Consider the following 25,611-nt stretch of genomic DNA (forward strand, 5'->3'; position numbering starts at 1 on the left):
TCCCCCGTCCATGTAAGCAGAGGAAAGGGTGTGAGGAGTGGGCAGCAAGTAGAAAGCCAGGCTGCCAGTGACCCACATTGGAAGCCCACCTATTGAAAATGCAGGCTGAAGCCAGGCACTGTTTCGAACGCCTGCAATCCGAGCAGTCAGGGAGGAAGAAACAGGTAGATCTCTGTGAGTTTGAGGCCAGCCAAGGCTACACAGAGAAACCCTGTTCCCTCTACCACCACCACCACCACCACCCAAAATAAAACAATGCTCTGAGTGAAAACCCAGATAATTGGTAAATGCCATTAACACATGTTGCTGCTGGCTCAAAACTCATTTTGCAGCACAAGGGCCACGTGCTAGGCAGCAGGATATTTATTTTTATACTCATTCACCAGCTCATTAACATGCTCCTGGAGGTTCTGAGATGCTAGATCACACAGACCATCCAAGAGGAAGAGTCAAGCGACACCGCTCCAGAGTAGCCTATGATACAAATATGCTCCTCATTGCGACATACAATACTCCACACACTGGCCCTGTCATTTTATGAACCCTTAGCAACCTGGCCAAACAGAATAAGGTCCATTGTCAGTGACCTGGGAGAAACACCAACCCTCTTTCGGAAGAACCATCAGATTCAACTTGCTTCTCGGTGTACACGTACCATCATTGGCCTTCAGACAGTTCCATCATGGCCCCACTGAACCTCAGTCATTAACAAAACCTTAACAGAAGGTCATTTTTCTAGCATTTTCATAGTAAGAACAAAGTCCCCAGGAGAGCGCCAATCACAGATAACAGCTGTGTTATCACATGGTAAGGCATAAATGGCCACAGCAACAATAGGAAGTCACTGGATATTTTTGTTTTAAGTGATTGAATATTTTTCCATCAAAATGCCATTAATAGGTGCTTGAAAATTATATTACACATACAAGAGCCATTCAATTCAATCTAGCCAATAATTCATACTAACACAGACATGTGGCCCTTTAAGCCTAGGCGCTACCCCTAGTACCCCAACGGTGAATTCCTCTGCTCATTAACTTCTGTGCGTTGCTATGGTAGAAACCGCAGCAGAGAGATAGGAAGCCGGTCAGGGTCATCTCTGCACAGCCCAGTTATTCTGAAGTATGGAAGAGAAAGCAGCTTCCGGGCTGGCATTCTCTTTATGAAGAGCTATGCAGAGAAATTAAAATACCCTTATCAAAAATAATTAGTATTGCACTCGTTAATTCACTTAGACCATTCAATGTAGGAATACCTTATGGCTTCTCAGATCTACGTCTACTAAAAGTTCTGAAATAAAGATACAGACCACGAGGCGGCTGGTGAGAGCGTTCAGGAAGCAGACATCACGCTGCTGATAGTGGGTTGGCACACGGCTTTGGAAAACAGCTTTCTTTTCTTTTTCTTTTTTTTTTTTTTTTTGAGTCAGCCACACAACCTTTGTGTGGACCAGCCACTTGACTCTTTTGGTCATTAGCTTTACCCAAGAGAAGCAAGAGCCAAATCCCTATAAAAGCTTAGAAAGTTCACAGAGACTCTATTTGTAATAGCCCAACCTGAGAAGATTCAAAATATCCATCAAGGGATTAGACAACCAATCAATCATGTGTGGCATATAATGGGATACTACTCAGCAAAAATAAATAAATAAATAGATAGATAAAAACTAATATATCTATTACAAATTTTGATTAGAAAGTTGTTAAGTTGAGCTATTAATATTTGAAGTGGCATGGGTGAATTACAGAATAATCGTCCGGAAAGAAATCAGGTAAAATAAAAATATATTAATGCATTCTGTCTGATTGCAGATAAACACCATTCTAGAAAAATGACCGCTTATCCAAAGAACACAAAGATCTGTAGGGCCATAACTGGGGAAGGGTCAAAAGTGACAGATTATAAAAGAATGCCAGAAGGTCGGGGAGAGGGCTCGGTAGATAGAAAGTTTGCCATACAAGCATAAGTGCACAGGTTCAGACTCCCAGAAGCCACTTACACCTGACAAGCAGTGTGAATGCGTAACCCCTCACTCCTACAGCAAGATGGGAGGGAGGGAGGGAGGGAGGGAGGGAGGGAGGGAGGGAGGGAGGGAGGGAGGGAGGGAGGGACAGAAGAGTACATGACACAGAAGTCACACGTACCATGGTGCACACGTATGCCTTCTCTTTCTGTGTTTCTCTCCATCTCTGTCTCTACCTAACCCTCCCTCATTTAAAAAATATTATTTTCACGTATTTACTTATAGTTATTTGGGTTTTGGTTTTTTTTGTTTTGTTTTACCTTTTGGTTTTCAAAAACAGGGTTTCTGTGTGTAGCTCTGACTGTCCTGGAACTCGCTCTATAGACCAGGCTGGCCTCGAAACTCATAGAGATCCACCTGCCTCTGCCTCCTGAGTGCTGAGATTAAAGGTGTGCGCTACCACCATCCAGCAATTTTTTATTTTAATGCAAGAAATTTTATGAGGGGTAAAGACTTGTTATGTTGATCATGGACATGGTTTCAGGATATCTGCATGTGTTTCAATTTATAAACACTAAAAGGATGCAGTTTATTATGTCAGTTAAAACTTGAGCATTTTTTTTTCTTTTTAGAAAGATATACACCTAAAATAAATACATTAAGTTCCAGGCACATCGCTTGTTTTATTTTGTCTTTAGCCTGTTAGCTCATTGCCTAGTCTCCGAGTATTTCAAGGAAATCAGGAAATAGAAATCCGTCAAGGAAGATGGACTTCTTTTCAGTTTGGCCAAACCAGGCAGTCACAGCCTCCCTTGCTCCTTTTCACATTGGTGCAGTGTGACAACTGTATAGAAAAGAAGGCGAGAAGTGTCTCAGGTGCCAGTGGCACCAGGTGAGCCCTGGGGGCTGTGTGAAGGATGAGCCCTCTGGCAGTGTGGAATCTCTTCCTGAGGCAGGATCTTCTCTCCTCCCTTCCCTGTCCTGGCCCAGGGCTTGTCAGTCTTTCCTTCTCTCAGCATAGGATTCTTGGGGTTCACTGTTTTGAGGTCCCTCTCTCGATAGCCTGACAGCTAAAGAGAATAACACAAATATCTCTCTTCCCTGTGCGAGGTGAAAATTCTACCTCACCAGGACACTCTGAAATAGAGGAGGTACTGTGACACCCAGAAACAATAATCTGTGGCTCAGAGTTGGGTAACTTTGCTCAAAGTCACAAGGCCAGGTCTCTGTGTAGAAAAGACATAAACATTTTAATGTTGGATTAAATGAGTATTTCCTGACTGAGCCAGCCCTGGATGGTTCCCTGAGATCAATGACAGCTGCTAGGTAAACATATTTACTCTATGTATTTGCTCAGCAAATCTGTTTTTCATAGACAATACATGGGTAAATGTCAGCCTTATCATTTCAGGATCATCTCAAATTCTGAAATTAATAGAGTTCAAATTCAGCTTTCAGTGGCTTCTGGAAACCACTCAGTTCTGATGCATTACACACTAAATCTGGCGTTGGGCTCACTCGAGAGCAAATTCAAGATCAGGAAGGACATCCTGAGAGGGAAAAGTGCATCTGGCGACCTTGTTCCCATCTGTAGGAATCAAGCAGAAGACAGAAAGACAGACACACAAATGCAAGCAAGCTCCATGCACACTATTGAAAGAACAAACCATTGCTAAGTCATGCTGACATCAGAGAACGCCATGGTTCAGACAATACCTCAAGGTGGGCTTCTGGGTTCTGAAGTCTTTAAACAATGGAGACACTTGGTTACGAGATGTCGGCTGGGCAATTATAAGGACTTCCTTCTCTTCCAGAGCACGCTGGGTTCAATTCCCAGAGGCCACAGGGCAGCTCACAACTGTTTATAACTCTGGTTCCAGCTGATCCAATGCCCTCTTCTGGCCTCTGCAGGCATATGCTGCACAGATATACATTCAGGCAAAACAGCCACACACACAAATTTTTGTAGAGAGTACACTTCCAAGGAAAGAGAATCAGAGCAGCAGGAGGATTGTTAGCAGATCAATATGGCACCACTGGGCAAAGAATTGAGGCTTTTGTTGGTTTGGGTTTGGGTTTGGGTTTATTTCTAATGCACGTAGCTCTGGCCTCTGGAGCCATTCATTCAGCAGGGGCCTTTCTCATGAATGCTGTCCATTCTGTGCAGTTCCATGCACAATCTCATGCGTCACATTTATCCTTAACACATCAGGCCTCTGCCTGGGATCATCTTCACACTGTGGAGTGCCACTGTACCCAGTGGTCAGACCTAGCAGGCCTCAGGTCAGGGGTGGCGGGAGTTCCTGCCTCTTCTTTGCCAGCTTGTTTCTTTCACCCATCAATTTTACAGCCTTTGCATAAGGCTCTTCTAGACCTCACTCTTGCCTCTGCAACCAAAGTTAAAAACCACTCTCTGCCTTTCCACAAGGTTATTATTTCCCACGTGATATATTAGCTAGCAATAACCCAAACATGAAGACCATCTCTTGCTAGCCATTACCAGCCCCGACTTGCACACTTACTTGAAAACATCTGAATTGACAAGGAAACTACAGAGCTGGGGCACAGAAAAGAGCAATGGTGTCCCTGCGTTCCTTTTCAGGGAATAAATGTCTCCAATCATCCTTGTAAATTCTTCCCCAATGACAAAGCCATCTAAAAAAGACTAGACAGTCCAGTGTAAAGTTCGACTTGGTGGAGGGAAGGCAGAAACCTGGACCACGTACCATGTACTTTTTGCTTAAGAGCAATTTAAGTTACTCAAGTCCCACCCGACCCTCCCAGCTGGAGCTGGAAGCTATGCAGAGTCAGTAATGCCCTCAGAAGAGTTCCGCACTGAAAAGCCCTGGGCACAGCCATTTGTTTCATGTCACGCCTATGCTCTAATTCTATTTTTCCCTAAAAATAAATTTCTCTATTGTTTCCACCTCTGGCTCTGAGACCTCAGGGCTCCCTCCTCTACAGTCGAGAAACAGGCAAGGGACTCAGCCGAGCAAGCCAAGCTTGGTCAAGTGCGCCTGTGCCTTTTAACTTGTCTATGGCTACCTGCTTTCAGACACTCCCTAACCTCAAAGATGGCAGGCGGCCCTGGGACTTGTTTTTAACTACTGCAAACACTATCTTCCCACAGCCAATTAATCATTTCAAATGTGTTATTAGATGCCTCTTCAATAACACTATTTCTAGCATCCTATTCTGAGACCACCATATGGGCCAAAATATTTAAAACATCCAAGCAACACCTAGGAAAACACAAAGCCTCATTTTTTCCATCCTGCCCCCTTTCCACTCTGTTCCCTTCCTGCTTTTCACCAAAGGTTTTACTTTCCTTACAGGGAACAAAGGATTCTGATTTCCTCCTAGAGTTTCGATGTACAGATGAGCGACTGACCTGTGGCTTTCCAAACCCCAAATTGCAGAGATGAGTTTAAGTATGTGGCTCGAAAGAATAAAGATGAGGACTCTTCCCCCGGGAAGGAGAGTCCTCCACCCACAGGACTGCTCAAAGGCTGAGGTTTGTTCTGCCTTCAAGACCAAAAGGGAGGGAGAAGAGCAAGCCCCGCCCAACAGGAAGTTCCCTACAGAAAGCAGGACAGAATTTCTTGCTTGCCGTGGGAGAAAGGACACAAATGTTCAATTACCAAGGCTGTCACCTGGCCAGCCTTGTTTGCCAAGCAGCTGGAGATACGGGAGAAGACGAATATCAACACGTGTCCCTCCCCCACTCTTAACAAATGCTGAGCTCAAGATGAACTCGTCAAGATGCCACCTGAGAAGAACCACACTGGGCCCAGGCGCGGTTGGCAGACTCTCACGTCAGAGATGGTTAGCAGCCAGGAGGAACCAGACAGGTCCAAAATGAAGAAGGGTTTTCAAAGTCCTTCTGGAGCAATGGAGGAAGGGGTCACGGCTGAGTCCTGCCTCTCTTCTGGTAATCCAGGGCTTGGAGCCACTGAGAAGGTGTCATCCCTTCAAGGGCTCTAACAGTAACTTGACAAAGAGCCAGAATTGAATTCCCACTTCCCTTTTCCTCTCAATCAGTAATTCTCCGTCTCTTACCATGGGTCTGAAAAGTGACAAATACAGCTGCTAAATGAAAGGTTCCCGCACTCCACCTTACAAGATACACAATACAGCCATAGTATGGCCTCACCGTTTTCCAGTAGGATGGCTCCATTCCCCTCAGGCCAATTAAAAGAAAAAGAAAGAAAATAAAAGCAACATACTCTATGGATGCCTTTACATCATTAAGCCCCAGGTGTCTTACACCATCCCTCCATGCTTCCTTTGCTCTGTTCATATTTTTACCAGTTTCCTGGCTCCTCATGGGGGCAGGGGGGAAGGTGGGGAGGACAACAGAGGGCGAGCAGGTTCTATTGGGAAATAGGCTAGCAGCCCCCGGCAGCAGGAAGGCTCCCTGAGGAGCCAGTTGCCAAGAAGCACACTGAAGGATATTTTGTGTCTTGGGAATGGGTCAGTTTGGTACCACGAGCATGAAAATTGAGTCAGGATGATGAAACTGGTTGTCTAATTTGAACGCATATGGAAGATTCTGATTGGCCCAAGGATGGGAGGTAAAGTGCTAACTCAGAGAAAGCCCACCCATGAGGCCCACCAAAGGCCCAAGGAGGAGAAGCAAATCCAGGGTGTAAGAGAGCCAATGCTGGTACCCACCGCATCCTGATGAGTCAGGGTCCTTTTGGATTTTAGTCTCCGAACTCTTCATTTGTTCCTTGAGTTTAACTTTGATTTGCACCCTGTTGAGTATAAAATTGCTGTGTTCTTGACTACCAGTTTACCTACATTATACAGATGCTTTCATTAGGTTGGGTCCATGACCCTGAATAGCGAGCTACCTACAGAATGGCTCTGTCTTGCTCTTAATCCCCAACAATGTTACAGAATATGTTGCTGTGGAGATGTCCGTTCATTAGCCAAGCAGCCATCTACAGGGCAGGAGGAGGGAAGACAGGGAAAATTGTAGAAGTCCCTTTAAACTGTAAACTTTAAAGCTGAAACTTTAAACTGTAGAGCAGGGGCTTTAACGTCGGCCCTGGGGGACAGAAGGGCAAGTGAATCTCTGTGAGTTCAAGGCCAACCTGGTCTAAGCGGCAAGTTCCATACCCGCCCGAGCTGTAAGGTGGTTTGACAAGTTGTAAAAGTTTTTCTTTAGACTTTCTATTCTCCCAGCGTGAGATTCTTGGGGGAAAGGATGCGGGGGGTGGGGGGGAGGAGATAGCAGTACTTTTGAAAAAGAGAAAACAGGAAGAAAGACAAGATGATGCCTATAATATGTGAGAGGAACTAGTTAGTTGAAGGAACACAGATTGTGCGCTCTGAAAACCAGGAAAATATCAGTACACTTAATTCTAATACTTAAGAATGCAATACTAAGAAATCAATTCCCTAGCCAGGTGTGGTGGCACTAGCCTTTAATCCGAGCACTCAGGAGGCAGGGGCAGTGGATCTCTGTAGGTCCAAGGTCAGTGTGATACCTAGCAAGCTCCGGGCCAGCCAGAGCAACTTGGTGGGACCCTGTCTCAAAAACAAACTAACAAACAGGAACAATTTATCAACTACAATTATTTCCTATAGTCACCTCTACCTATATCCAGCTATGGTTGGCTCAAGAGATACGTTTACATGGTAATCATTTGAATGTATAGATTTTTAAGAACATTATTAGTAAAACTAGTTCCACTGGTTTCTTTGTGTGGGTGGGGTCTAGGGCTGAGGGGTGGGAGGGATGCCGGGCCTTGCTATTAGCTATTGTAAGCCTCGTCTGCCCCCTAGTGCCAGAACTTCAGCAATGCAGGAAAATCTCTTCTTAATAAAAACTGAAATAACAGCAGCTGAAATGTGCAGCTTTATCATTAGCAAAACTAACACAAAGAGTGAACCCTCATGACTACCGGAATACAACCAGTCCTCTTCAAAGAAGTCCAACAAAATTAACCATAATGGAAGGCACCAAAATGTTTCACATTGTGTTTTGTACTGACATTTTATAATAAAGAGAACAATGGAAAACTGGAAGTCCTCCATCCACCTGAAGAGCCCAGAGCCACCGGGACCCCATTAAACAGAAAAGGTAGCCCTCAAAGAAGATCGCCATAATACACCGTGTGCCCCCTAAGCCAAGAAGGCCCTCTGTACTGTCAGGCATCAGCTGACTGGCTCCCACTTACAACCTTAGGGGGGTCCGATTTAGTCTCTTTCTCTATGGGTCTTAGCCCCGGTTTCCAGGTTCCCCTAAGATTAAACTGAAGCAAGAGAGGCTTGCAGACCTTCCGTGGTTCTCTGCATCTACCCTGCTCCCGGCTTGGAGGGCCGCCTGCTTCTACAGCCAGCAGCCAGTCACTCAAGGCTGGCCTGAGCCACTCTCCTTCCCAGCATCCTGATGCCTCCTTCTAAAGTCACTGTTTAAACAACCAAAGAGTGACTTTTTTCATTTCATCAGCTTTCCCAAGGCAACGCTAAACAAGCTTTTTTTTTCCTTGTTGACCATAAAGCTTCAAACTCTGAAGACACCCATCACGGTTCCCCAGAGAAGCCTTGGCCTCCAGCCACCCCTCCAATGCAGGACTTCTCAGAGTCCGCCATCTGTGTCCCCCTAACTCTGAAAACAGTGTCCGCTTCTGGTGTGTTTGCTATGTGTAAGCCCTTTCACCTGCTTGTCACAATTTGCCCATTCCAACAACCTGATATAAGGCAGGCATGACTACCTTATAGTATAGATGATGAAACATGCTCAGAAGGGATAGGTAGCCTAGATGTGGTCACACAGCCAAGATGAGGAAGCTATGCTTGACCTCAGTCCCTAGTACTTGGTTTCCTGTGCTGCCTGCTCACTGGGTGTGCTCTAGTTTTCCCGGGTCTTTCTAGGAGGAGTAAATGGAGTAGACATCAGGGAGGCACCCCAGCATCTAGTCAGATGGTGCAAGTCAGACTTCTGAGGAAATGGAACTATTAAAATGAGCAAAGAAACCCGTAGCACCTAAATCTCCAACTGTAGTAGCTGTCTGTCTTGAAAGGAAAAAATGTACATTATAGTATATTCAGATGTCCGCAGAGACAAAGTCCCATGGATTTAGGAAGCGCTGTGGCTCAATATTACCATGGTTATGAAGTATAAAACTTTCACAAGAACCTTTAAACAGTTAATTCCAGCTGTCACTTGGGTTTCCGGAACCACCTCCCAGCCTGCAGTCTTCCCAAGATGTTGTTTTCTGCCCTCTTGTGGAGAAAAGAGGTTACTGTCTAGTGGAAAAGCATCAATGGTGGATTAAAAAGTGACGGGGGGTTGGAACCATACTTTCTAATTAAGGAGACTGGACTCATTGGGAGAAGTGACCTTCCTCCTTCTCCATCACCTCGGGCTACCAGAGACCTGTGTGTGCTCTCTTGACCAAGCAGGATGGCCATCTGAATGGTAAAATCCCAGGGACAAGGATTCTTTGTGGGTTTTGATACCTTCAAAACACAACTTCCAGACTCCTGTGAAAGTTTCCAGCGCCATTTGCCCTCAGGAAAGGGTCCTAAATGGTGACCGTGAAAATCAGGCAAGTGTTTTTATTTAGTTATTAGCATGTGCTCATTGTGCTAAATGATGGATCTTATGTACTTTGCTCACATTCAGCCCCATTGCCTACATGCTTTTAAATGCCTGAACTAAAAAATTTGAATCACTATAACAGTGACTTCTTCCAAATGTTTCAGTAACCCCACCTCCACCCTGTTGCTCTGTCCCTGTCTTGGTCTGCTGAGGGGACAGGGTTTGAAGAGACCTCCTTTGCTATACAGAATGATCAGCAAGCCATGAGATTAGTCAGGTGGGCTTTCATGCCACAGGCCATTGCAGGGTGAAAGGGTGCTTTGTTTCCCTGGCAGTTATTGAAGGAAAATGGAATAGGAGTTGGAGGAGAAGAAGCAAGAGTATTGTCCCAATCCTCTGGGACTGGGTCCTCAATGAACAAAGTGCTTCCACTATACAGTACTGGGAAATTCAGGACAACAGTGCCCAGAGTCAGAGAAAGGATGTGGGGCGTGGAGGGGCATTCACTGTCACCCTGGCACTGTCTTTGGAAGGATGAACCCACCGGAAGGTTCTGGAAGGCACTCTGGGGCTCAGCAAGAACTCACGCTCACCTCTCCTTCCTGAGCCCGCAGCTCGAGTTATGTGTCTATTCTCACTTCATGGCGGGTGTGGTCAGGCGGCTAAGCCCTAGCCGATGACAAGGAAAGTGGAGGGAAACCATTCACACCTTACCCCTGCCTAACTCATCAAGTCTTCCAGGCTTGCCTGGTCTCCTAGGAGCCAGCTGGAGCTGAGGGCAGAAGAGTTCCCACCGCCGTGGGCCCTAAAACACCGCTGATGGAGGTAGCTGGAACAGTCACCTGCTACTCGGGAACCAGAAAAGACCACATTTGCTCTGTGTTGTGGTTTTGTCCCAGCAATCAGCCAGATCCCATTAACACCCTCGTAGGCACTAACTTAGCCATTCCACCGGCATAATTTCTTCGAGGTGAGAATATGTGTCCTTATACACATCTGATCACAAGTCAGCCGGCACCGGGGTGACCAAATTACTGATGGTACGCCCATCCAATACACAAACACACAGTGCACCAGAGAGGAGTAGAGACCAGCGAACGTCCGCATCAGAAGCTCGCCAAACTCTAATGTCAAAGGGAAGAGAGCAAGTGACAAAACAGGGTACATGACGGTGCATCTGTGTGTGTACACATGTTCTTTTTCCCAGAAGAGCCAACAAGAAGAGAATACTTCTTTCATGCTTGCCTTCATTGTTGGGGATTTTTGCCACAAGCATCAAACTAGTCAACAGACCACATGACGAAAAACGAACGAAATTATTCAGCCTATTCATCAACAGTTTAATGCCTACTACATTACAGGAATGGGGACACAGCTTATGAGACCTCCAGAGGAGTAAAACTTACACTGAGATCGGCAGCCCTTCCTCTGGGCAAGAGAACTACAGTGTGAAGGTCCGGGAGGAATTCAAAGGCCTTCACCTATGGCCTCCACAAAAGATGTCTCTCCAGGTAGCACAAAACCTCATGTACAAAACAGAGTCCATAGGAGGCAGGGATAAGCCCTGGTTCCTTTGGTGGTTGGTTAGATATGGAGCGATGGGAATTAAAATCCCAAAGGTTAAAAGCAGAGGACTTCCAACGGCCAGAGAATGACACAAGTGGGGCATGTGTGCCAAGAAGCCAAAGATACCCATCCACATAGAAGCCCCAGGTTATGAGGCTGTTTCTTCAGCAGGCTTAACCAAGGCCTCCCTCAGCAGCCTTACCCTCCCTTCTGATAATCCAGCATTTGCTGGAATGGAAGGTGCCATCTGCTCTTCTTGGGAACAATTCCACTCTTAATTTAGAGTTAGTGGTTCCAGTCACTGAGCCGACGCCAAGGACTCAGCTGCCTCCCCCACCCAGCCCCCTGGCTTCCCGATGCTCTGTCAGTACCTTCCCCCCACACTCACCCCCGCCCGCCCTCTACAGGAAGTTTCTGCTGAGGAAAAGGAATCCTATTGCGTGTCCCCGCTCTCCAGAACCTCCACTCTTTCGACTCCCATGCTAATGCAAGTAAGAGTGATGATATGCTTCCTGCTGGCACTGAGGATTCTATCCATACATGAATTCAACAGAGAAACCACAGGAAGACCCTTACACCTGTCCAAGGGATTGCTGATGGTTGTGATAAAAAGAGACTAGCAAAGGCGTTTAAGAAGAAATTTGCCTACAATGGCACTGTAATTGAGCAACCAGAATATGGAGAAGTAATTCAGCTACAGGGTGACCAGCGCAAGAACATATGCCAGTTCCCAATAGAGCCTGGACTGGCTAAGAATGACCGTCTGAAGGGTCACGGTGTTAAGTGCTTGTGGCTCTGAAGCTTAAGTGAGGATTTCCTTGCCATGAGTAGAAATTCACTTCTGTCCTTGGGTCACAAGTTTTTAAACCCCACAGCATGCATAATGTAACCATTTGGGGGCCCCACTTTTAACTTAGACTACGGTAACTCCTTCATGCAATAAACTGAAAAGAGCCATTAAAAAAAAATTAGAGTTAGCTCTAGAGTTGTCTAGTTGTCAGAATTTGGAGTTATGTAATGAGACAAGGATTGTCACAGATAACATGGGAGGTTTGGTTGTGGCCCATTTCCTTCAGGTGTGTATGAGTATGAGTGTGAGTGTGTGTGTGTGTGTGTGTGTGTGTGTGTGTGTGTGTGTGATCAGCATCCAGTGTCTCCCTCAATCACTTCCTTCCTCATTGTTTGAGAGAGGTTCTCTCACTGAACCTGGAGCTTCCTGGTTCCAGCAGGCTGCTGCTCTGTCCCCCTTGCCCTGCGCTTTTTAGTATAAATCACTGCCTCTTAAATTCAGGCTCCTATGCCAAGTGCTTTATCAACTGAGCCACTCCCCAGCCCACTTTCTTCAAGTTTGCGTCTCTCCTCGACACCCGCAGCCCTGTGCCTGGAAATCTGTTGATGATGCACCCACCACTACATTCTACCAAGCTCTAGTCTGGAAAACAGATGTGCATTAATCAGATGAGATGAATGACTCCAAATGCTCCGGGCCCCCGAAATGAACTCATCAAAAGACACCGCACAATAACCAGCTACCTGTGCGTGCTCCACGACAGCCAAGCGGTATTGATTTTATGCTGATTCCTCAAAACTTCAATCATTATTTTCCCCATCTTCGAACTGCCACTTGTGGGGAGAAAATTGAGTTGTGAGAGATTTAAGAAATTACCCTGAGCCTAAAACTGCAGCAACCCTTAGCATGTCAGAACGAGGGAGGAAGGGAAAGCATGGCATGGTATCTGTCTTTGGGGGTGGCCTATCCCATTGATCAAATTTCCCACACGAAGAGGTCAGTGGACCCGGGATTAACGCTTCTGACTTATACGCAGTTGAAGGTACTTTCACGCTTTACTTTCTTGGGGCACAGGGTCTCTCTGGACCACGCAGGCTGGCTTTGAACTCAAAATCTTCCTACCGACAGTAGAATAGAATATGACTGTAGTCCAAGATATTCTGAAGGCTGAAGCAAGATGATTACTTGAGCCTCAAATGTTTGGGGCTAATCTGGGCAACATTGTGGCTTGGATTAGAAGGCTCCTCACAGGCTATGTGTCTGAACACTTCATTTCTAGCTTGATCCCCGGGTGGTGGTGTTTTGGACATTTCGTGGGACCACGGGAAGATGGCTCGCAGCTGGGGGAAGTGGAGGTCACTTTGGGTGGGGCCTGGGTTTTATAGCCCTTGCTTGGTTCTAGCCCGTTCTGCTTCCTGAGCCACTGAGATGTGAGCAAACAGCTGCCCTGGTCTTTCCACTGCCACAGAGATGTCCTCTGTGGGCTTCTCCCACCTGATAAACTATGTCTCCTCAGTCCCCCCTCCCTTAACCTCCTTTTGCCTGATACTCTGTCATATCACTGAGAAAATAAATAAATAACTAATGTAGCAATAGAACACATAGCAATATCCCTACTCAAAACATGTCCTGTCTCTCATATAGAACCTACACAAAAACAGATGCCCACATATGTCAACAGAGATGCATGAGGCAAAAGAGAAAATATTCTTATAGAGGCAATTTTTATCACCATTTGAGAGACAATAAGTCTCTAGGCTAAGTGTGTTCTGCTCCTGAGCCAGAGTGGCTTGAGAAACCCTGAAGAAAATGAGAAAATAAATACTCCCTCCCCCTACCCAAATCGCAGAGGTAAAGTACGAGTCAGCCTGAGTCTTGGTTCTTTGTCCTTATCAGACAGGTGCTGTTTTTCTTGCTCAGCATTCGATGTCCAGTCTGTGATCTGGCAGTTAGGAGAGGCATTTGGATGATAAATGTGATACTGCGGCTTGTAAAGATGAAAAATGCTGGAGATATAGTTCAGCAGGAGAGTGTGACAGGAAGTGATAGGCCCCATCGTGGTGAAGGAAATGCGGAAAAAGCGGTAGTGAACACTTGGCAGCAGTGTATTTAGCCACACCCTCTGCCCTAGCTCAGAATTTCATGTGACATCTGATTCCAGGGAGCACTACCATCATGTATGCTGCAGGCTTTACCAACTTTACCAACTCGCCTTCCGTCAGGAACTAAAATCCCTCAGATGCACCAGCGGGATCAGGCCAGCTGGATCGGGGTCCAGCTTTCTGGGCCTGCTGTGACACACAACAGCATCATGGATGGTGGAGATCAAGGGCTTCTTCATGGTTGATAGGAGTCAGGCAAAAGGCCAGAAGGGCAACTATTTCCAGGGATGATGGGGAACTCAGGAGAAACAAGAGACAATAATGGAGGAAGAAAGATGAACGTCATGTCTTCTCTCATGTATAGAATGTAGACTTAAGGACAACCATATCTCCTACGTAGATGCACCTATGACTCGAAAGCAGCAGGGGCTATTTGCAGGGGGGGGAAGGGAGTAGCAAAAAAAGGTGAAAGGTCACAGAGGGTGAGGCGCAATTATGAACAAAGCCAAGTGATACATAACCATGATGATTATTTTGCACGATTCTCTAAAATTATCTTTAAAGGGCAATGCACAAACAGGAATCTCACTAGAAATTACCAGAACAACTGTCTGTCCGGTTTTAGACACACTTCCCTTGGAGACCCATGAAAATGCAAAGGTTACCTCTTTGTTTTCTTCATCTTGTCATTTCTTTTCTTCTCTCCTTACTTACGTCTGTCACTCAGCATATTTTCTCTACGTGTCTCAAGTCCTCTTAAATTGCCTGAAAGGTCCTCTCAGGACAGCCCTGAGTCGGCTGAGATCTAAACTTGACCCCAAATTCCAGGAAGCTATAAGAATGCCTGAGTATACTTGGGGAGTGGCATGCAAGCAGAGGGAGGAGGGAGGGTGGGATTGGGAGGGGAGGAGGGAGGGGCTTATGGGGGGATGCAGAATGAATAAAGTGTAATTGATGAAAAATTTTTTAAAAAAAGGGAAAAAAATAATTTAAGAACCTTAAATGACTTTCAAAAGTGGAGGAAACCATGGAGTTAGTCAATTGGCATGGAGCACGTCTCGCCCCTGGGGGCAATGGTCTCCTGAACCTACTCAGACCTCGGACACCACCACTGCTAGTTCTAGAACTGACGCAGGATGTTCCAATGAGGGGGTTAAGGCTTCTCATACTATTTCCTATAAGCCCACACCTGTTTGTCTATCCCCCATTTTTATTCATTATTAGCCAGATAGAGCCAAGTAATTGTGGTAATGATACTTGCTTTTGTGCCCAATGCTGGAATGCTAGTAAATTTAGGTATGCCCTGGTTACTCGCATGCCTCACTGCGTGCCTGTGCCCGTTGATGCCCCTCACGCTATGACTCTCTTCAGACAAAAAAGGGATCTTGGAACTACAGCCACCATTGTTACTACCATCTCATTGGCGGCTGTTGGAGCTACCACCGGGGCATTAGCCATGAGTCATACTGGACAGACTGCTCAGACCCTTAACAATCATTTAGCCAATGTAGCTCATGCCTTAGTTGTACATAAAGGAATTAATGCTCAACTAAAAGGAAGCTTGATGGTGTTCAATCAGAGGATTGACCTCATGCAGGAGCAAATTGATACCCTATGGCAAATCGCTCAACTTGGCGGTCAATGAAAATATGCTGGACTTTGAGTCACTAGCATATAACATGAGAATTTTTCCTGTGCTGCAAATCTGTCTAAACAATTGTCGAGCTATATTTTAGGTAATTGGACTGGAGAATTCGATACTACGATGGAGCAGCTGAGAGTGGCCATTGTCACAGTAAATTCTACCAGAGTGGACACAGGACTAGCCACAGGATTAACATCATGGATTGCTGCAGCCATGAATCATCTGAAGGAATGGGCGGGCATGGGAGCATTAGCAGGCCTTCTGGTGTTGGTCTCCTTGGTTTGCCTGTGGTATATATGCAAGATTAGAGTCTCACAACAGTGTGATGCAGCCATGAACATTCAGGCCTTTACAGCCATTGAAGCAGGACATTCTCCCCAAGCATGGTTGGCTACCATAAAAAGCTAAAATGTTACGCTCAGGATGCGAGGCTAAGCACTGCACTCAGGGTCAGCCGCTTTGGACCCAGAGAAGAGCGTGTCTGGTTGCATGCGGGTTGATGCCCCAGGTCCCGCCTCTGAGAAAAAGGTATCAGACGGGTCTGATGCTCTTTAGGTGGATGACACCTAAACGAACATCGGTACAAAGTCCCAATTTATTTCTAATATCAGATCAGACCTCTACTCTTGCCTGATGCGTCTAAAACAAAAAGGGGGAACTGTAGAGAGCTGCGGAATGCTATGCCTTAAAGATGGAGCTGGTTTCCGCCCGCCTTCCACCTTCCCGATGGTGAGTGCTCTCTGTCACGAACAATTCCACATTTGGCTAAGGCTGAGGATCTGGCTTGCTTCCATGTATGTGGACCTATCTGCATTGCCCACGTGACATGCCTGGGTTGGCTACCCAGAGGCTATTTAAGCTGTGGGCTGGCTTTCCCCAGGGTCCGAGGATTGTTCAAGGTTCCTGAATAAACTGCATTGAAAAAAAAAAAAAAAAAAAAGAATGCCTGAGTATGAGCAGACGCGCTCACTCGCACAGTGAGTGACTTCCTGACATTCAGGGGAGAAAGCACTGATACCGAAGTCCGCCCAAGAAAGTAAGAGCTGAAACTCAAAAGAGAAGCCAGACAGCACCTTGCAAAGAGGCCCTGATCAGTCCTGCTCCAGCACAGCCCTCCACTATTTACACACCAGCCAAAGCGCTTGTCAATCACCTATGTCTAAAGTGTGGCCTCTGGTGTGTCGAAGTGTTTTATTAATTGATCTCAGCAGTTCATAATGAGCTTAAACAGCTTACCTGCTTGTCCCCGGAGGTGCTGGCTGGAGGCGGACATCAGCTTACAGCAGGCCATCAACACATAGGCTAGAACCAGCCAGTGTGACAGCAGCACCCCCTTAGCGCAGACTCTCATCCTGAGGAGAAACAAGACCCTGGTCAGTGAGGATGAGGAAGACCAAGCAGCCCCAGGCAGGAAGCAGAGAGGAGCTGACGAAGAACCTCAACACGCCACTTCATCCTCCCTCCCCCAAGAAAACTGCAAACCCATCAAGCTTCAATTTGCCCTGAGCATTGACTCCGGTTTCAGCCAGTGTCTTTCATAATTAAGAGTTTGAATTAACACTGTGCTGTGGTGAGAGTCTGCTCAGGAATCCCCAAGGAACAGCCAGAGCTGCCCTGAGAAAGCACGGGGCCATATTCTACCATCTCTCAAAGTGTAGACGGAACCAAGTCAGAGCCATTCTCAAATAGACTACGAGGGCTCTCTATGTCTGAATGAACCCACAAAGATTATGCACATGTGCCCCAAGAATTTGGGGGTTCTTTGCCTGGTTCTAAAGATGTGATCTGCCACTCATGACACAAACCTCAGAATACGGTGGGGAAAACAGGCCAGTCTACAAATTCTCTGGTCGGGTATGCGGACTCACACCTTAATTCCAGGACTCATTTTATTTTGAGCTCCTAATTTTAATGACTTTCTAAATATTGTAAGGAAATTAAAGTTGACTTGCTTTTTTACCTTTAAAATGACATTTTTAAAAAGGGTGTGTGTGTGTGTGAGAGAGAGAGAGAGAGAGAGAGAGAGAGAGAGAGAGAGAGAGTACAGATCTCCTGGAGCTGGAGTCACCGGCAATGCTGAGCTTCTGTGTGTGTACGGAAAACTGAGCTTGGGTCTTCTGCAAGACTAGCAAGCACTCTTTTATCTGCAGCCCCTCAATTGACTTGAACAACAGAAGTCAAAACATTTGATATGTGCATACTGATTTCTGCCTGGAACCTAGGATCTATTATCACCGCCTTGGACCGAGGGAAGCCTTCTCTGTACACAGCCCAGCCTTAGAACTCTGAAGATTATTTCCCAGGCGCCCAAAGCAGTGAATGTTCAAGTCCCTCCCTAATACGTAGGCCAGCATACCTACAACCCACACGCCTGCTGTAAATCCTCACCCATCCTGCACGAGTGCAAACACTCGGTACGACCATACCAAGTGCACGCTTCCTCTGCAAGCTCACACCTCTCCTATGACCTCTGTTACTGCATACCTCCAATGAAGCCACACACCTCCTGGGTGACACACACCTCCTGTACACCTTAAAAAGCATCTCTAGATTACTCTGATTTCTCGGACAGTATAAAAGTTACAGGAATAGCTGCTCTTCTTCGATGTCTGGGAAATGTTGAGGATAAGAAAAAGTCTGTGTATGCTGACGCAGATCCTTTACAAATAGTTGGTACATCCAAGAATGCAGAGACCAGGCGTCAGTGGGCCAAATCTCTGGAAAGCAAACATTCTTGGGCAGAGAGGATAAACCTGGCAGGTGAGATTGGGTCACTATTTTGGGTAACACTCAGGAGAAAATCCCTCCTCCTCCGGGGTGTCAGCTGCCAACCTACCCAGAAGAGCCCCAACCAGAGCTGGTATTCCTGGCATGGTAACAGCAGCATATCAGCAAACACTCTGAGGCACAGGATCTGCCCCAGCCCTCTCCCTCAGACTCAAAGTTCAGTCAGATGCATCTTCTAAAGAGATGTCACATTGCTCGTGGACCTGCAATCGAGTCTGCCTTTGAAGCAGCCAGGCCAAGATGAGATTCTAACTTCATCTCTGAAGATGGCCAAGTTAGAGGTGACACCCAGCATTGACTTCTTCTCGCCCTTTTAAACTGTTGCAAAGCCCTTCTGAACTGCTAAATTAGGTGATTTGTTCTGTGGCCATAGGGAGCTACTACTCCACGCAGCCAATACGTTCACGTGTTCTCTGTTTGAATCACTAATTGCTACAAATTAGAAACCAAAAAAAATCCTGCCTGCAAGTGTTTTGTTTGTTTTGTACGCTTTCCTTTCTTTTCTTTTTCATTAAGACAGAGCCTCACCCATGTAGCCCTGGCTGACCTTGAATCCAAAGAGACCTGCCTGCCCCTGACTCGCTTGCACTATTCTTCAAACAAACTGGTTGCCCGCCTATAAAATGTGCAGACTGAACACCAGAATCCATTTCCTTGAAACATTCCTCCTGGAACTCTGAGCCTCACGTTTCTGTGAAACAGGGTGGGTAACAGTGGCCCCCTGGAGATGTGTGGTCATGCCCTCCCCCTACCCCACTGGATGGTATCTAAGGCACTGCCAACCCAACTTATAGCACTCTCGATCTTTGACCCCAGAGTAGGAAGAAAATGCTTTTGGAGCAATTAGAGCAGTAGCTGATGCTGGGGATTAGCCGTTGGGACTTAAATCACTGTGTACAGAGCGAGAATATTCAACTAATAATTAATCAAGGGGCTGAGGATGAGTCACAGCTGGTGGAGGGCTTGCCAAGTATCACAAAGCCCAGGGTTCTGTTCCCAGGACTACATAAAACCAGACATGGTGGTTCATACCTGTTATTCTAGCACCAGGGAAGTGAAGGCAAGAACATCAGAACTTTTCTTTTTTTGAGGGGGAGGAGGATTGGAGGAGTTTGAGACAGGGTTTCTCTAGGTAGCCATGGCTGTCCTGGAATTTGCTCCTTAGGCCAGGCTGGCCTCAAACTCTCAGAGATCCCCTGCCTCTGCCTCCCAAGTGCTGGAATTAAAGGTGTGAGCCACCACCGCAAGGCTGCATCAGAAGTTTTCAATCATCCTCAGCTAAATAGTGAGTTCAAGGCTATCCGAGATTACAAAAGATGCTGTCTAAACCCCTGCTCAGAGGAAGCCCACAGGCTGCTCAGTTTCTAAGCAGGTTCCCTAGAAAGGGCAACAGGGGCTGTCTATGACATGAACTCAGTGGCTGGCTCTTTGATCACCTCCCCCTGGAGGGTGCAGCCTTGACAGGCCACGGAGGAAGATGAGCGGAAGAGGACCGCCCCTACCAGTAGGCTAAGGATTCAGCATAGGGGGAGAAGAAAAAGTGAGAGTGAGACTGGAGGAGAGGAGGGAAGGGGCTACAGCCAGGATACAAAGTGAATAAATTGTAATAAGCAAATAAATAAAGTAATTTTTTAAAAGATCAAATGAAAATGAAATTTGCAATCTCTTTGTTTCCCTTAAGTTATATATAATTGATAAATCATAGCATCTTAAATTAGTATGAGGTCTTACACAGTTGTTTCTTGGTAATCTTTCAAGGTTCTCTAAGGCCTAGATCCCTTTACACCTGTTCACGGAAGCAGAGGCAATGGGAAAAGTTGTTTTCATGCCAACCCTCCAGAGAAGAGAAGAGCAGGGTTTCTCTGCAAGATGAAAGTGCTGAGGACTTCTGCAGTAACTGACTAAACTTAGCAGTTGGCAGCAAATCAAAAATATGAGCTTGGTTTTTGCAAGTTGGGAGTTTGGTATGGATCTTCTGGTCAATGCAGGAGGCCTGAAAACGTGGTCCACAATGTTAGAGACCTGGGTTCAATTCCCCATCACCCCTGGACCAGGAGGGAAAACAAAAGGTTTTAGCTGGACATGTCCTCACCTAAACGCCCAACTGGGAAAAAAAAAAAAAAAAAAAAAAAAAAAAGGTCTTTGGGATAGTGGAAAACCTGTTCTTGGACTTTGTAATTGAGGTCGCCATGTTTTAGCACTGGCCAAGAGCTCTCAGCCCCTAAAGTTTTGATGTGTGGAATCTCCCAGTCCTGTCTCAGTTCTAAACTATTCTTCCAAATTAATCACAGTCCAATTTTAGAGTTTACCTAAATACCTCAGTTGGACAGAGGACTTGTGCACTCTATTGAACTTTAAGTCAATTATCTAAGATCTTAACCAAATCTGCAAAACCCTTTTGTCTTTGAATCTGCCTTGTGCTTTGAATCTGCTCAAAGAAGCGAGCTCCATGGTAACCACCGGGCCATTCCCACGCAGGAGGGTACTGCACCAGCCTGGCTTCCAAAGGTGCTAATGCTGGGTTGTCCCATCTCCTGGCCAGCCTCTCTGATTTCCAAGCATACATGTAACCACCCCGATGCCACCCACTTCCCCTGCTTCACATCATCTGGACAGTTTCCATTTTCCTGTTGAATCTAGACAAGTCCCCAAATCAGAAGCCCAAGGACAGACATTCCCAGCCGCCGGCCCTTGCCCAGATTCATACAGGAACAGTTCTAGATACCAGCTTCCTCTGCTCCTTAAAACAAGTGTTCACTAAACAAAGTCTGTGACTGCCAGGTATGGTGACACACGGTAGGTAGCTCTCTGCGAGTTCGGGGCCAGCCTGGTCTACTTAGGGAGACACTCTCCCTACCTCATTCCCCCAAAATACCGTGATTCCCTAGAGAAATGTCAGGGTTGGGTACTAAGGGTAGAGCAGGGGGCTATTCAGACATAATTCTCTGTCTCATCTTCCCCATGGAATGTTCCAGAGGGCTTCACACACTGAGAGGATTTCATTTCAAAGGCAGTGATAAGTGAAAGAACGATAGTTCTTCTTTTTGTTTCGCTTTGGTTTTGTTTAGTTTGGTTTGGTTTTTGTTTTGTTTTGTTTTTGTTTTAAGATTTATTATTTCTTTTTTTATTAATTACACTTTATTCACTTTGTATCCCCCCCATAAGTCCCTCCCTCCTCCCCTCCCGACCCCACCCTCCCTCCTTCTTCATGCATGCCCCTCCCCAAATCTACTGATAGGGGAGGTCCTCCTCTCCTTCCTTCTGATCTTAGTCTATCAGATCACATCAGGAGTGGCTGCATTGTCATCTTCTGTGGCCTGGTAAGGCTGCTCCCCCCTCAGGGGGAGGTGATCAAAGAGCAGGCCAATCAGATTATGTCAGAGGAAGTCCCTCTTCCCATTACTATGTAACCCACTTGGACACTATACTGCCATGGGCTACATCTGTGCAGGGGTTCTAGGTTATCTCCATGCCTGCCTGGTACTTGGTTGGAGTATGAGTCTCTGGGAAGACCCCTGTGTTCAAATTTTCTGGTTCTGTTGCTCTCCTCGTGGAGCTCCTGTCCTCTCCAGATCTTACTATTTCCCATTTCTTACATAAGATTCCAAGCACTCTGCCCAACAGTAGGCCATAAGTCCCAGCATCTGCTTTGATAGTCTGCAGGGCAGAGCCTTTCAGAGGCCCTCTGTGGCATGTTCCTAGGTTGTTTCCTGTTTTCTTCTTCTGATGTCCATCCTCTTTGCCTTTTGGGATGAGGATTGAGTGTTTTAGTCAGGGTCCTCTCTCTTGATTAGTTTCTTTAGATGTACAGATTTTAGTAGGTTTATCCTATATTATATGGCTATATGGGTGAGTATATACTATGTGTGTCTTTCTGTTCCACTTTCTCTGACAACTAGGAATAGCGCTTCCTCAAGATCCAGCCATTCCACTCCTAGGCATATATCCAAAAGAGGCTCAAGTACACAATAAGGACATTTGCTCAACCATGTTTGTAGCAGCTTTATTTGTAATAGCCAGAAGCTAGAAACAGCCCAGATGCTCCTCATCTGAAGAATGGATGCAGAAATTGTGGTACATCTACACAATGGAGTATTACTCAGTAATGAAAAATAAGGAAATCATGAAATTTGCAGGTAAATGGTGGGATCTGGAAAAGATCATCCTGAGTGGTTTGGTTTTTTTAAGATAGTATTTTTCTGTATATCCCTGGCTGTCCTGGAACTTGCTGTTTAGACCAGGCTGGCCTCAAACTCAGAGGTCCTCCTTCTCCTGCCTCCTGAGTGCTGTGATTAAAGGCCTGTGCTGACACCATCTAGCTTGACAATTATCTAGATTTTTTTTTACTGTATTTTTTTTTTAATTTTTTCAGAAAGTGTTATCAACTTTTGGCTACTTGGTGTCCATTAAAATCGTTGTAATTGCCTTACCTTGGAGAGTTCTTTATGTGGTTCCAGTTGAACACAGTTACTCAAGGTTCTGCAGAGTGGCTGCAAATGCCCCTTCGAAGCTGAGACCAACCATACCTGCAGCTCCCCAAAATCTACTTCAGCTTGGAAGACCTGTCTTTAAAGGAGACAAAAGGGAGAGAAATGGGGCTCAATTAGCATTTAGTGCTTCTAGGAGTAAAACAACACTTTCTACCGTTTACATCTGCAGCTTCAGGCCCACAAATGAACAAACTCTTTTTTATCAGTAACGTTGGCCTGGGGACATAGAAGATTTAGCATTCATTACCTAGTCACGTGCTAGTTCACACAATATAGGCAAGTTTCTGTTTGTTTTTGTATGTAAGTATGGGGTATTTCTGCATGTGTACAAGGAGATATGCATGCATGTGTGTACATACATGTAACCAGGTATGCATGTCAGCGCATGCATGCACATGAGCAGGCATGCATGCATGTGTGCAGAAATGTATGTGCATGTCCATGTGGATCTCAGAGGACAAACCCAGGTATTTTTCCTTACTTGGGCGCCATCTCTTCTTAGTTTGTTGTTGTTTGTTTGTTTTTGTTTTTAATGGCAGGGTCTCTCACTAGCCTGCAATTCCTTCAATAGTCTAAACAGGCTGGCTTGTAAACCCCAGAAACCCATCTCTCTTCTTCTGCCCAAAGCTAGGATTATAAGCACCATGCTACCACGTGAAGCCTTTTGATAATAGTATTTATTATTATTATTATCATCATCATCATCATCATCATAATCATCATCATTATTTTGGGTTTTCAAAACAGGGTTTCTCTGTGTAACCCTGGCTGTCCTGGAACTCACTCTGTAGACAAAGCTGGCCTAAAACTCATGGAAATCCACCTGCCTCTGCCCCCCGAGTGCTGGAATTAAAGGTGTGTGCCACCATTGACTGGTGAAGCTTTTTATTTTTGTAGTGTAGGTACTAGAGAGCTATTTCAAGTCCTTCTTGATCAACCGAGCCCAGCACAACACAATATAGATTTAAAATAAAATGTCCTCAGAGGTCCGGCCATTCAGTTTTTGACAGAGGAACCCAAATCATTTAAGATACACAGTTTCACACTCCTCATTTCACTGACCATTGGGCTGCTTTGAGACAATCAGTTCCCAAAGGGTATATAATTTGCTAGAGTTCACAGAACAGTGAACAGCTGGTCTGAAGATTTGAGTCCCTAGATCTGAGTGATTGACACCTGGAGATGACATTAGACCATCTTCAATGCTCCTTTTTGGTAAAACAAAAATGTTAACACAGAGAAAATGAAACACACAGAAAAGGTTTTTTCACCATAACTCATTGTACCAAGTTATAAATTATAAAGAACTTTAATTCATGAATTATAAAGATTTCATTGCAAGTTCATAGTTGACACTCAGCACCCCCAAATGGACCAGAACTCTTTCCTCTAATAGAATCATTAAAAGAAAGAAGGAGGGCTGGAGAGATCGCTCAGAGATTAAGAACACTGGCTGTTCTTCCAAAGGTCCTGAGTCCAATTCCCAGCAACCACATGGTGGCTCACAACCATCGATGATGAGATCTGGTGCCCTCCTCTGGCATGCAGGCACACATACAGGTAGACTACGGTATAAATAATAAATAAATAAACCTTTGTTAAAAAGAAGAAGGAAGGAAGGAAGGAAAGAAAGAAAGAAAGGAAGGAAGGAAGGAAGGAAGGAAGAAAGAAAGAAAGAAAGAAAGAAAGAAAGAAAGAAAGAAAGAAAGAAAGAAAGAAAGAAAGAATCAGATCAGAAAAAGTCTAATGGCCATTGCTTGTGAGCACACGCAAAGCCCTGGGCTCAGTCTCCAGCACTGCATAAAATAGACAACACGATTCTAAAACAAAGCCATCTGAAGCAAAATGGAGCCTAGAATGCACAGCTTTCCACACTGCTGAGTGAAATACGCCCCCTCCCCATGGCACAGAGAAAAACAATCAGCTATGCTGATAAATTCATGGATGGCACTTAATAAATGTGGCATTCCAAATATCAGAATGATTTTTGAAATGCCATCTCACTACTTTGGAATCCTCATGAACCCATTACAAATGCACCACCAGGCCCAAGGGAGATACTTCTCTTCTTTAGAAAATTCCCCCAGTTTGATGGGAGAAACTTTCAGGTGATGGACTTCAACACCACCCCTTTGAGGGTCACGGGAAACAAAGAGTGTGTCAGGAACAGTCCACTCCACAAGAAGAAAATGACTTTGAACAGCTGCATAAATATGAGTTACTCGGGCTGTTCATGTCCTAGGTCTTCCAACCTCATGAAGCGTCTTTGTTGCCGTGTCCACCCAAGGACATGACATGACCTTCAGCTGTTGGAAAGCAATGCATCACATCATCTATTGGAGCCAACTTTCTCATGCTGGAAACAAAGGTGACCTTTCCTAGCTAATACTTGTGTTGTTTTCTTTGCACAGAAGGAGCCGATGAGCATTCTGTTTTCAACTCACTATAAAAAAAAAAAAATGTACTGTTGGTGAAGAGCCGTGCAAATAGATCAGTTCTCACGCCAGACAAGGTAGGATGAGTTGACTTTTAGGATGCAAGGTGACTCATTCCATCAGATTTTCTGTACCTTTGGCCAATGAAAATGATGAACCCTTCCTTCTAACCCTCACTACGATCAAGACCACCAGTCATGCCAACTATGACACAGTTCTTTTTGTAGCCTAGGCAGGCCTCAAACTCACTATGCAGCCAATGATGACCCTTAGCTCCT

General features: G+C 45.6%; 1 protein-coding gene and 1 pseudogene across 1 annotated transcript in view; one reads left to right on the forward strand and one right to left on the reverse strand.

The window, feature by feature from the left end:
- Positions 1 to 25,611, reverse strand: part of Tafa4 (TAFA chemokine like family member 4) — a 181,810-nt gene that overhangs the window by 117,756 nt on the left and 38,443 nt on the right. Inside the window, exons 2-3 of the mRNA XM_060383831.1 lie at positions 22,839 to 22,974; positions 16,858 to 16,973 (exon numbers count right to left, since the gene is read on the reverse strand). Coding sequence (XP_060239814.1) covers positions 16,858 to 16,972 — 115 coding nt within the window. The 5' untranslated portion in view covers position 16,973; positions 22,839 to 22,974. The remainder of the gene's footprint in view (positions 1 to 16,857; positions 16,974 to 22,838; positions 22,975 to 25,611) is intronic.
- On the forward strand, positions 5,726 to 11,883 carry LOC110551655 (eukaryotic translation initiation factor 1-like; annotated as a pseudogene).

The sequence above is a fragment of the Meriones unguiculatus genome, chromosome 5 (assembly GCF_030254825.1).
Source record: "Meriones unguiculatus strain TT.TT164.6M chromosome 5, Bangor_MerUng_6.1, whole genome shotgun sequence".
Taxonomy (NCBI): Eukaryota; Metazoa; Chordata; class Mammalia; order Rodentia; family Muridae; genus Meriones; species Meriones unguiculatus.